General features: G+C 48.1%; 1 protein-coding gene across 1 annotated transcript in view; it reads right to left on the bottom strand.

Moving 5' to 3' along the window:
- Positions 1 to 13,900, bottom strand: part of LOC121569957 (serine/arginine repetitive matrix protein 2) — a 72,408-nt gene that overhangs the window by 25,245 nt on the left and 33,263 nt on the right. Inside the window, exon 8 of the mRNA XM_041881320.2 lies at positions 12,770 to 13,546. Coding sequence (XP_041737254.2) covers positions 12,770 to 13,546 — 777 coding nt within the window. The remainder of the gene's footprint in view (positions 1 to 12,769; positions 13,547 to 13,900) is intronic.

The raw sequence follows: 13,900 nt of genomic DNA, 5'->3' as shown, positions 1-13,900 counted from the left end.
ATTTACAAAAGAAGTGTCTCCAAAATGACAATTATTTACCATAAAATGGGGGGACAACGTAAAAAGGGCAGTAATTTCTAAACGGTCTAAAGACGATATGGATGAAAATACCCTCCAATTAAAGCTGACAGGCTGAACTTTAACCTCAGTCATTGTATCATTTCAAATCCAAAGTGCTGGAGTACAGAGCCAAGACAACAAAATAATTGTCACTGTCCCAATACTTTGAGCTCCCTGTATTCTGCCCTGTAGCAAAGAGAAAATGTTGCAGTTTTAAAGCTAATTTCCTGCAATTATATGCATTTAGCCATGCAGTGTTCTTTTGCTCACACAAAATATAAACTGACAGTACAAAACATTAAGAACACCTTCCTAATATTGAGTTGCACCCCCTTTTGCCCTCAGAACAGCCTCAATTCATCGGAGCATGGACTCTACAAGGTGTCGAAAGCGTTCCACAGGGATACTGGCCCATGTTGACTCCAATGCTTCCCACAGTTGTGTCAAGTTGTCTGGATGTCCTTTGGGGGGTGGACCATTATTGATACACACAGGAAACTACTGAGCATGAAAAACCCAGCAGCGTTGCAGTTCTTGACACAAACTGGTGCGCCTGGCACGACTCCGGTCTCCTCCCCTTCATCTACACTGACTGAAGTGGATTTAACAAGTGATCAATAAGAGATCATAGCTTTCACCTGGATTCACCTTGTCATAGATGCCATACACGCCGTCTGCCCGTTTCAGTTGAAACCATGATTCATCGCTGAAAAGCACACTTCACCAGTGTGCAGTGGCCATTGAAGGTGAGCATTTGCCCACTGAAGTCAGGTCAAGACCCTGGTGAGGACGACGAGCACGCAGATGAGCTTCCCTGAGACAATTTCTGACAGTTTGTGCAGAAATTATTCGGTTGTGCAAACCCATAGTTTCATCAGCTGTCGTGGTGGCTGGTCTCAGACGATCCCGCAGAGGTCCTAGACTGGCCGGTTGGACGTACTGCCAAATTCTCTAAAACAATGTTGGAGGTGGCTTATGGTAATGAAATGAACATTAAATATTCTGGCAACAGTTCTGGTGGACATTCCTGCAGTCAGCATGCCAATTGCACGCTCCCTCAAAACTTGAGACATCTGTGGCATTGTGTTGTGTGACAAAACTGCACATTTTACATTGGCCTTTAATTGTCCCCAGCACAAGGTGCACCTGTGTAATGATCATGCTGTTTAATCAGCTTCATGATATGCCACAGCTGTCAGGTGGATGGATTATCTGGGCAAAGGAGAAATGCTCACTAAAAGGGATGTCAAAATGTGCGCACAACATTTGAGAAAATAAGCTTTTTGTGCATATGAAAGATTTCTGGGATCTTTTATTTCAGCTCATGAAACATGGGACCAACACTTTACATGTTGCGTTTATGTTTTAGTTCAGGACTGAATGTCATTTATGGTGAGTTTGGTCATTTCCAAGAGAATGAAAAGGTTTTGATGCTTGTCTGCTCTGATGCAGCATGTGAACACGCTGTGTCTGGAGTCGGTAGGGCAACGGGCCTGGGGGAGGAGCAGACTGGGGGAGGAGCAGACTGGGGGAGGAGCAGACTGGGGGAGGAGCAGACTGGGGGAGGAGCAGACTGGGGGACGAGCAGACTGGGGGAGGAGCAGACTGGGGGAGGAGCAGACTGGGGGAGGAGCAGACTGGGGGAGGAGCAGACTGGCCCGAGAACAGAGGAGAAAAAATGCAAGGAAATAAAAAATGTTGGCAGCTGTACAGAGAACTCATCCAAAGGGCTTTGACCTCTCAAATACGGCAGAAAGCTTACACAATAAGATGCACCGTCACCTTATTAATTCAGAAACGTACTAAGATAACGTGTCCCCTAAGTTTAACGTGCTAGTTAACGCAGAATTCCTCATTTTTATAATATAATATGCCATTTAGCAGACGCTTTTATCCAAAGTGACTTACAGTCATGCGTGCATACATTATTTTGTATTTTTTGTATTTTTTGGTGTATGGGTGGTCCCGGGGATCGAACCGGTTACTAGCGCCGTGCTCTACCAGCTGAGCTACAGAGGACCCGTTACTAGCGCCGTGCTCTACCAGCTGAGCTACAGAGGACCCGTTACTAGCGCCGTGCTCTACCAGCTGATCTACAGAGGACCCGTTACTAGCGCCGTGCTCTACCAGCTGAGCTACAGAGGACCCGTTACTAGCGCCGTGCTCTACCAGCTGAGCTACAGAGGACCAGAGGACCCGTTACTAGCGCCGTGCTCTACCAGCTGAGCTACAGAGGACCCGTTATTAGCGCCGTGCTCTACCAGCTGAGCTACAGAGGACCAGAGGACCCGTTACTAGCGCCGTGCTCTACCAGCTGAGCTACAGAGGACCCGTTACTAGCGCCGTGCTCTACCAGCTGAGCTACAGAGGACCCGTTACTAGCGCCGTGCTCTACCAGCTGAGCTACAGAGGACCCGTTACTAGCGCCGTGCTCTACCAGCTGAGCTACAGAGGACCAGAGGACCCGTTACTAGCGCCGTGCTCTACCAGCTGAGCTACAGAGGACCGGTTACTAGCGCCGTGCTCTACCAGCTGAGCTACAGAGGACCCGTTACTAGCGCCGTGCTCTACCAGCTGAGCTACAGAGGACCGGTTACTAGCGCCGTGCTCTACCAGCTGAGCTACAGAGGACCCGTTACTAGCGCCGTGCTCTACCAGCTGAGCTACAGAGGACCAGAGGACCGGTTACTAGCGCCGTGCTCTACCAGCTGAGCTACAGAGGACCCGTTACTAGCGCCGTGCTCTACCAGCTGAGCTACAGAGGACCAGAGGACCCGTTACTAGCGCCGTGCTCTACCAGCTGAGCTACAGAGGACCAGAGGACCCGTTACTAGCGCCGTGCTCTACCAGCTGAGCTACAGAGGACCCGTTACTAGCGCCGTGCTCTACCAGCTGAGCTACAGAGGACCAGAGGACCCGTTACTAGCGCCGTGCTCTACCAGCTGAGCTACAGAGGACCGGTTACTAGCGCCGTGCTCTACCAGCTGAGCTACAGAGGACCCGTTACTAGCGCCGTGCTCTACCAGCTGAGCTACAGAGGACCAGAGGACCCGTTACTAGCGCCGTGCTCTACCAGCTGAGCTACAGAGGACCGGTTACTAGCGCCGTGCTCTACCAGCTGAGCTACAGAGGACCCGTTACTAGCGCCGTGCTCTACCAGCTGAGCTACAGAGGACCAGAGGACCCGTTACTAGCGCCGTGCTCTACCAGCTGAGCTACAGAGGACCGGTTACTAGCGCCGTGCTCTACCAGCTGAGCTACAGAGGACCAGAGGACCCGTTACTAGCGCCGTGCTCTACCAGCTGAGCTACAGAGGACCAGAGGACCCGTTACTAGCGCCGTGCTCTACCAGCTGAGCTACAGAGGACCCGTTACTAGCGCCGTGCTCTACCAGCTGAGCTACAGAGGACCAGAGGACCACGTTACTAGCGCCGTGCTCTACCAGCTGAGCTACAGAGGACCGGTTACTAGCGCCGTGCTCTACCAGCTGAGCTACAGAGGACCCGTTACTAGCGCCGTGCTCTACCAGCTGAGCTACAGAGGACCAGAGGACCCGTTACTAGCGCCGTGCTCTACCAGCTGAGCTACAGAGGACCCGTTACTAGCGCCGTGCTCTACCAGCTGAGCTACAGAGGACCACTTTTTCACAAAGGGAAAAAAAAATAAAACGTGTAAGAAATCTCTAAGATCTAAAATGGTTCTTATTGTCATTTCTGCATCAGACTATTTTTGTGCTTCAATTGCACTTTGCACTGATGAGATTCAGGAACTGGCAGACCGCGCTCTGACTGATGAGATTCAGGAACTGGCAGACCGCGCTCTGACTGATGAGATTCAGGAACTGGCAGACCGCGCTCTGACTGATGAGATTCAGGAACTGGCAGACCGCGCTCTGACTGATGAGATTCAGGAACTGGCAGACCGCGCTCTGACTGATGTGGAGCTTTTTTCTCAGGTACTTTTCTCAGTGTAGACAGTCTACTTTTCTCCATAAAATTCAAGATTTACTTGAAACAAAACATTCGGAACTGTAGCTGGCTACATTATTTATATGATAAACATTAAACGCCTAACCCTTTCCTAGTGCTGAACAGAAACAAATCATTAACCTAACCTCTAACATGCTGACAAGACCGTCGCACGCATCCACACCAGACGCGATCAGGACACGCAGGTTGAAATATCAAAGCGAACTCTGAACCTACTATATTAATTTGGGGACAGGTCGAAACACATGAAACATTCATGAACATTTAGCTAGTTAGCTTGCTGTTGCTAGCTAATTTGTCCTGGGATATACAGTGCCTTCGGAAAGTATTCAGACCCCTTGACTTTTTCCACATTTTGTTATGTTACAGCCTTATTCTAAAATTGATTAAATACAAATGTTTCCTCAGAAATGTACACACAATACCCCATAATGACAAAGCAAAAAAAGTTTTGAAATTTTTGCAAACAGAAATACCTCAATTTCGAGTCTCATAGCAAAGGGTCTGAATACTTATACAAATGTAATATCAGTTATTAATTTTTTATAAATTTGCAAATTTCTAAAAATGTGTTTTTGCTTTGTCATTATGGGGTAGTGTGTGTAGATTGATGAGGAACATTTAAAATGTAATCCATACTACTAAAAACCAATGAGGAGCGAGTCAAGCGTCACAAATACAACCAAGTTCTATCGCCTGGCTACGCAGACGCTCGTTGACGCGCTCGAGCAGATCAGATAAAATTATTGAATAACGTGTACATTTATTTTGCAACACTCACGCAACGCGGGCGGTGTGGTCCGCATGTAACTTTAATCTCTAACCCTTTCATAGGGCTGAACAGAAACACATCATTAACCCTAACCCCTTCATAGGGCTGAACAGAAACACATAATTAACCCTAGCCTCTAACCCCTAACCCTTTCATAGAGCTGAACAGAAACACATAATTAACCCTAGACTCTAACCCCTAACCCTTTCATAGGGCTGAACAGAAACACATCATTAACCCTAGACTCTAACCCCTAACCCTTTCATAGAGCTGAACAGAAACAGATAATTAACCCTAGACTCTAACCCCTAGCCCCTAACCCTTTCATAGAGCTGAACAGAAACACATCATTAACCCTAACCCCTAACCCCTAACCCTTTCATAGGGCTGAACAGAAACACATCATTAACCCTAACCCCTAACCCCTTCATAGAGCTGAACAGAAACACATCATTAACCCTAACCCCTAACCCTTTCATAGAGCTGAACAGAAACACATCATTAACCCTAACCCCTAACCCCTAACCCTTTCATAGGGCTGAACAGAAACACATCATTAACCCTAGACTCTAACCCCTAGCCCCTAACCCTTTCATAGAGCTGAACAGAAACACATCATTAACCCTAACCCCTAACCCTTTCATAGAGCTGAACAGAAACACATCATTAACCCTAGACTCTAACCCCTAACCCTTTCATAGAGCTGAACAGAAACACATCATTAACCCTAGACTCTAACCCCTAGCCCCTAACCCTTTCATAGAGCTGAACAGAAACACATCATTAACCCTAACCCCTAACCCTTTCATAGAGCTGAACAGAAACACATCATTAACCCTAGCCTCTAACCCCTAACCCTTTCATAGGGCTGAACAGAAACACATCATTAACCCTAGACTCTAACCCCTAACCCTTTCATAGAGCTGAACAGAAACACATCATTAACCCTAGACTCTAACCCCTAGCCCCTAACCCTTTCATAGAGCTGAACAGAAACACATCATTAACCCTAACCCCTTCATAGGGCTGAACAGAAACACATCATTAACCCTAGCCTCTAACCCCTAACCCTTTCATAGGGCTGAACAGAAACACATCATTAACCCTAGCCTCTAACCCCTAACCCTTTCATAGGGCTGAACAGAAACACATCATTAACCCTAGACTCTAACCCCTAGCCCCTAACCCTTTCATAGAGCTGAACAGAAACACATCATTAACCCTAACCCCTAACCCTTTCATAGAGCTGAACAGAAACACATCATTAACCCTAACCCCTAACCCCTAACCCTTTCATAGGGCTGAACAGAAACACATCATTAACCCTAGACTCTAACCCCTAACCCTTTCATAGAGCTGAACAGAAACACATCATTAACCCTAACCCCTAACCCCTAACCCTTTCATAGGGCTGAACAGAAACACATCATTAACCCTAGACTCTAACCCCTAACCCTTTCATAGAGCTGAACAGAAACAGATAATTAACCCTAGACTCTAACCCCTAGCCCCTAACCCTTTCATAGAGCTGAACAGAAACACATCATTAACCCTAACCCCTAACCCTTTCATAGAGCTGAACAGAAACACATCATTAACCCTAGCCTCTAACCCCTAACCCTTTCATAGGGCTGAACAGAAACACATCATTAACCCTAGACTCTAACCCCTAACCCTTTCATAGAGCTGAACAGAAACACATCATTAACCCTAGCCTCTAACCCCTAACCCTTTCATAGGGCTGAACAGAAACACATCATTAACCCTAGACTCTAACCCCTAACCCTTTCATAGAGCTGAACAGAAACACATCATTAACCCTAGACTCTAACCCCTAACCCTTTCATAGAGCTGAACAGAAACACATCATTAACCCTAGCCTCTAACCCCTAACCCTTTCATAGGGCTGAACAGAAACACATCATTAACCCTAGACTCTAACCCCTAACCCTTTCATAGAGCTGAACAGAAACACATCATTAACCCTAGCCTCTAACCCCTAACCCTTTCATAGAGCTGAACAGAAACACATCATTAACCCTAGACTCTAACCCCTAACCCTTTCATAGGGCTGAACAGAAACAAGGCATTCAGGGTCCCCCACAGGAGTTTTTAACAAGGTGGTGCTGATAAGTCAGTCGAGGAGGAGGTGCTTTGAACACCTGTAACTGCCATTTCCTGCAATCTAAACACTTGAATTAAGTGATTAAGTGCAAATAAATTAATTAATTTTGTAAATGTCATTAATACTGGTTTTAAACCCAGCGTTCCCCAAACTAGGGGTCGCGACCCCATGTGGGGTCAACTGATTTGAAAATGGGGTGGTGAGAGACACACTGGGCTTGGTTCATATAACCAGGGTTATGTCAGTAACCTCCGGTAGTCGCTAAATGCTGTTGTAATAAACAGCGGTTTCCGTTTCCTTCCTACAAATATGGATTTATCTTTGAACGGTTTAAGCTACAAAATATTATGACCCCATCACTGAAAGATATGACTATCAGGAACACACGTGTTCTGTTTCCCTCTCCAATGCCTACAAGCTGCGTAGGGCTCAGAACAGACTGGACAGGACCAGACTGGGGGGGAAAGAACATCAATGATGGTGTTATTTTCTACACAGAAGATCATTCAAAAGTATTGCCTGATGATCTTCTGAACTTCCCAATATCTTTCTGATTCCAGTCACTTCAAACCAGATTGAAATAGTTTGGCCATATATTACATAACTGTTTTTCCATGGTGTGGTCCACATTTGTATATACAGTGCATCTGGAAAGTATTCAGACCCCTTCCCCTCTTCCACATTTTGTTACGTTACAGCCTTATTCTAGAATTGATTAAATAAGACATTTAGGCTGTAACGTAACAAAATGTGGAAAAAGTCAAGGGGTCTGAATAATTTCCAAATGCACTGTATTTCAAAATGGGTTCGTGGGCCAATTTTCTGAGGGAACACCTGCATTAGCCCTAGCCACCATTATACACTGTATACAGTATCAGAATTCACCACATCAACTAATAGCAAAGACAGTATGAAGATGGGCAGAAAATGCTTCTCCAATAGAAATGGACACCTTGATCAGCTCATTTCCTTTTCGGTCTCCCTCCCCTCCAACCCTAACCACTCAGCCCCTCCCAGATGGTCATGCTGTCTCCCTCCCCTCCAACCCTAACCACTCAGCCCCTCCCAGATGGTCATGCTGTCTCCCTCCCCTCCAACCCTAACCACTCAGCCCCTCCCAGATGGTCATGCTGTCTCCTCCCTCCAACCCTAACCACTCAGCCCCTCCCAGATGGTCATGCTGTCTCCCTCCCCTCCAACCCTAACCACTCAGCCCCTCCCAGATGGTCATGCTGTCTCCCTCCCCTCCAACCCTAACCACTCAGCCCCTCCCAGATGGTCATGCTGTCTCCCTCCCCTCCCCTCCAACCCTAACCACTCAGCCCCTCCCAGATGGTCATGCTGTCTCCCTCCCCTCCAACCCTAACCACTCAGCCCCTCCCAGATGGTCATGCTGTCTCCCTCCCCTCCAACCCTAACCACTCAGCCCCTCCCAGATGGTCATGCTGTCTCCCTCCCCTCCAACCCTAACCACTCAGCCCCTCCCAGATGGTCATACAGTGTCACAACCTTCGCTCTCTCTCCCCCCACTACTCTCTTCTCTTCTATCATCTCTCCCTTCTGTTTCCTGATTCTGCCACATCAACCCTCCTGCCCACCCTTTCCGCATCCTATGATTCGCATTGTCACCTTTCCTCCCGGCCGGCTCGGCCCGCCCTCCTGCAACATGGCTGAGTGACTCATTGCGAGCTTACAGAACTGGGCTGAGAGAAAATGGAGGAAAACTAAACTTCCAGAGAACCTGTCATCTTTTCACTCCCTCCTCTCTACATTCTCTTCCTCTGTATCCGCTGCTAAAGCCACTTTCTACCACTCTAAATTAAGCTTCTGCCTCTAACCCTAGGAAACTCTTTTCCACCATCTCCTCCCTCCTTAATCCTCCACCCCCTCCCACTCCGCAGACAACTTTGTTAACCACTTTAAAAAGAAGGTTGACGACATCTGCTCCTCATTCACTCAGCCTATTGAGTCCACTGGTCCCACTCACACAGAACTACCCTACGCCTTGACCTCTTCCTCACCTCTCTCTCCAGATGACATCCTGCGACTAGTGAGTTCTGCCCGCTCGACCCCATCCCCTCCTCCAGACCATCTCTGGAGACCTTCTCCCATTCCTCACTTCCCTCATTAACTCATCCCTGACCACTAGACCCCATCCCCTCCTCCAGACCATCTCTGGAGACCTTCTCCCATTCCTCACTTCCCTCATCAACTCCTCCAGACCATCTCTGGAGACCTTCTCCCATTCCCCACTTCCCCCATCAACTCATCCAGACCATCTCTGGAGACCTTCTCCCATTCCTCACTTCCCCCATCCCCTCCTCCAGACCATCTCTGGAGACCTTCTCCCATTCCTCACTTCCCCCATCCCCTCCTCCAGACCATCTCTGGAGACCTTCTCCCATTCCTCACTTCCCCCATCCCCTCCTCCAGACCATCTCTGGAGACCTTCTCCCATTCCTCACTTCCCTCATCAACTCATCCCTGACCACTGGCTGCGTCCCCTCTGACTTCAAATTGCCCCAGTCGCTCCCATCCTCAAGAAACAAACACTCGTCTCCTCTGACGTCAAAAACTATAGACCTGTATCCCTTCTTTTCTTTCCAAAACACTTGAGCGTGCTGTCTCTGATCAACTCTCTCATTATCTCTCTCAGAACAATCTTCTTGACCCTAACCAGTCAGGCTTCAAGACGGGTCACTCAACCGAGACTGCTCTTCTCTGTGTCACGGAGGCTCTCTGCACTGCCAAAGCTGACTCTCTGTCCTCTGTTCTCATCCTCCTAGATCTATCTGCTGCCTTTGACACCGTGAACCACCAGATCCTCCTCTCCACCCTCTCAGGGCTGGGTGTTTCAGGCTCTGCCACCTCTAGGACTGCCCGAGTCGCTCCCCTCACACAGGAAGCGGTGCAGGTCCTAATCCAGGCACTAATCTCCCGTCTGGATTACTGCAACTCGCTGTTGGCTGGGCTCCCTGCTTGTGCCATTAAACCCCTGCAACTTATCTAGAACGCTGCAGCCCGCCTGGTGTTCAACCTTCCCATGTTCTCTCATGTTACCCCGCTCCTCCACACACTCCACTGGCTTCCAGTTGAAGCTCGCATCCACTACAAGACCATGGTGTTTACCTACGGAGCAGCAAGAGAAACTGCCCCTACCTACCTTCAGGCTATGCTCAAACCCTACACCCCAACGCCGAGCACTCAGTTCTGCCACCTCTGGTCTCTTGGCCCTCCCACCCCTACGGGAGGGCAGCTCCCGCTCAGCCCAGTCCAAGCTCTTCTCTGTCCTGGCACCCCAACGGTGGAACCAACAATCCCCCCTCCAACCCCTTTCTAGGAAAAGTATACATACTATGCCTGTGATATGTGGTTGTCCCACCTAGCTACAGTGAGGGAAAAAAGTATTTGATCTCCTTCTGATTTTGTACGTTTGCCCACTGACAAAGAAATGACTGACAAAGAAATGATCAGTCTATAATTTTAATGGTAGGTTTATTTGAACAGTGAGAGACAGAATAACAAAAAAATCCAGAAAAACGCATGTCAAAAATGTTATAAATTGATTTGCATTTTAAATGAGAGAAATAAGTATTTGACCCCATCTTAATCAGAAAGATTTCTGGCTCCAAGGTGCCTTTTATACAGGTAACGAGCTGAGATTAGGAGCACACTCTTTAAGGGAGTGCTCCTAATCTCAGCTTGTTACCTGTATAAAAGACACCTGTCCACAGAAGCAATCAATCAGATTCCAAACTCTCCACCATGGCCAAGACCAAAGAGCTCTCCAAGGATGTCAGGGACAAGATTGTAGACCTACACAAGGCTGGAATGGGTTACAAGACCATCGCCAAGCAGCTTGGTGAGAAGGTGACAACAGTTGGTGCGATTATTCGCAAATGGAAGAAACACAAAAGAACTGTCAATCTCCCTCGGCCTGGGGCTCCATGCAAGATCTCACCTCGTGGAGTTGCAATGATCATGAGAACGGTGAGGAATCAGCCCAGAACTACACGGGAGGATCTTGTCAATGATCTCAAGGCAGCTGGGACCATAGACACCAAGAAAACAATTGATAACACACTACGCTGCTCAAAAAAGCACATATACAGGCCCGTCTGAAGTTTGCCAATGAACATCTGAATGATTCAGAGGATAACTGGGTGAAAGTGTTGTGGTCAGATGAGACCAAAATCGAGTTCTTTGGCATCAACTCAACTCGCCGTGTTTGGACGAGGAGGAATGCTGCCTATGACCCCAAGAACACCATCCCCACCGTCAAACATGGAGGTGGAAACATTATGCTTTTGGGGTGTTTTTTCTGCTAAGGGGACAGGACAACTTCACCGCATCAAAGGGGACGATGGACGGCGCCATGTACCGTCAAATCTTGGGTGAGAACCTCCTTCCCTCAGCCAGGGCATTGAAAATGGGTCGTGGATGGGTATTCCAGCATGACAATGACCCAAAACACACGGCCAAGGCAACAAAGGAGTGGCTCAAGAAGAAGCACATTAAGGTCCTGGAGTGGCCTAGCCAGTCTCCAGACCTTAATCCCATAGAAAATCTGTGGAGGGGAGCTGAAGGTTCGAGTTGCCAAACGTCAGCCTCGAAACCTTAATGACTTGGAGAAGATCTGCAAAGAGGAGTGGGGCAAAATCCCTCCTGAGATGTGTGCAAACCTGGTGGCCAACTACAAGAAACGTCTGACCTCTGTGATTGCCAACAAGGGTTTTGCCACCGAGTACTAAGTCATGTTTTGCAGAGGGGTCAAATACTTATTTCCCTCATTAAAATGCAAATCAATTTATAACATTTTTGACATGCGTTTTTCTGGATTTTTTTGTTGTTATTCTGTCTCTCACTGTTCAAATAAACCTACCATTAAAATGATAGACTGATCATGTCTTTGTCAGTGGCAAACGTACAAAATCAGCAGGGGATCAAATACTTTTTTCCCTCACTGTATCTGAAGATGAATGCACTGACTAAGTCACCCTGTGATATGTGGTTGTCCCACCTAGCTAACTAAGTCGCTCTGGATAAGAGCGTCGGCTAAATGACTAAAATGTAAATCCCCAATCACGCTTGTAGACGACATTGGCTACGTGTCAGTTTGTCACTTTCAGGAAGTTGGAGTAATACCATGATCAATTACTGAAGACATTGGCTCTAATCCAGGTTGTGCCTTTATCTTTCGAGACAATTAACAACTAAGGAAGAATATTTCACTTCTCTCATTGACTTCTCAAACCCCAAACTCCAGCCAGGTATACTTCGCAAGCATTCCCGGAAGTCTTGCGATGTTGGGCCTCTGGGTTTAGAAACTCAGGGAGGGGCCTCCCGAGTGGCACAGTGGTCAAAGGCAATTAACTGTGAGATCCTGGTTCGAGTCCAGGCTTGACCGGGAGACCCATTGGGCGGCGCACAATTGGCCAAGCGCTGTCCAGGGTAGGGGAGTGTTTGGCCGGCAGTGCACGCTGACTCGGTTGCCAGGTGTACAGTGTTTCCTCCGGCACATTGGTGCGGCTGGCTTCCGGGTTAAGTGGGCACTGTGTCAAGAAGCAGTGCGGCTCGGTTGGGTTGTGTTTCGGAGAACGCACTACTTTCGACCTTCGCCTCTCCCGTGTCCGTACGGGAGTTGCAGCGATGGGACAAGACTGTAACTACCAATTGGATACCCTGAAATTGGGTAGAAGAAAGGGGGTAAAATACAAAAATACTAAAAAAAGAGACTCAGGGAGGGCCACTACTGTGGATATTGTAAACAGGACAGTTCTAATCATTCATTCGGTTAAATGAAAACAATAGATTTGGACTCACCAGGCAGGCTTTGACTGACCAGCCTCTCTCAGCTTCTGGAGAAAGGAGGATGTGGCTTTCCTTTCCTGTGTTGCCTCCTTCTCTGGTGGTTGGGCCAGACTCCTCTTCTCTGGTGGTTGGGCCAGACTCCTCTTCTCTGGTGGTTGGGCCAGACTCTTCTTCTCTGGTGGTTGGGCCAGACTCCTCTTCTCTGGTGGTTGGGCCAGACTCCTCTTCTCTGGCGGTTGGGCCAGACTCCTCTTCTCTGGCGGCTGGGCCAGACTCCTCTTCTCTGGCGGCTGGGCCAGACTCCTCTTCTCTGGCGGTTGGGCCAGAATGTTAATCTCTGGCGGTTGGGCCAGAATGTTAATCTCTGGCGGTTGGGCCAGACTCTTCTTCTCTGGCGGTTGGGCCAGACTCTTCTTCTCTGGCGGTTGGGCCAGACTCTTCTTCTCTGGCGGTTGGGCCAGACTCTTCTTCTCTGGCGGTTGGGCCAGACTCTTCTTCTCTGGTGGTTGGGCCAGACTCTTCTTCTCTGGTGGTTGGGCCAGACTCTTCTTCTCTGGTGGTTGGGCCAGACTCTTCTTCTCTGGTGGTTGGGCCAGACTCTTCTTCTCTGGTGGTTGGGCCAGACTCTTCTTCTCTGGTGGTTGGGCCAGACTCTTCTTCTCTGGTGGTTGGGCCAGACTCTTCTTCTCTGGTGCTGGTTGTTCTTTGGGTTCCACTGCTGGATACGGGCTTCTGTGGGGAGGCTCCTCTGGCTCCGTCTCTGTGCTGCAGAGGGACAGTCTCAACTTCCTGGAGAATTAACACAATAGGGATGTGTCAAATTCTAAATGATCTTAACATTTAAACTGCCATTTTCCTTTAGAACAATAAGAACAAGTGATACAATTCCACATGAAATCACAATGCAGAATATGGTCCTATTACGTACCACAGTCCTAGACACAGTAGGCTACCGGTAGTTTGTAATTTCATATTATGAGACAAAAACACACTAACTAGCAATGATTCATGAGAAAAATAGTTTGAGAGCTTGCGCTTTGTACTTGCAGACTAATTATTGAACAATTTCTGCACCAAGGCCATCATGGTTTTTCAACATGGCATCTGGTAGTCTGGTTCTAGATATGCCATCAGGGTTTTGAA

The sequence above is a fragment of the Coregonus clupeaformis genome, chromosome 7, assembly GCF_020615455.1.
Source record: "Coregonus clupeaformis isolate EN_2021a chromosome 7, ASM2061545v1, whole genome shotgun sequence".
NCBI classification, from domain to species: domain Eukaryota; kingdom Metazoa; phylum Chordata; class Actinopteri; order Salmoniformes; family Salmonidae; genus Coregonus; species Coregonus clupeaformis.
Note: the sequence above shows the minus strand (reverse complement) of the source record. Positions and strands in the feature narration are given on the sequence as shown.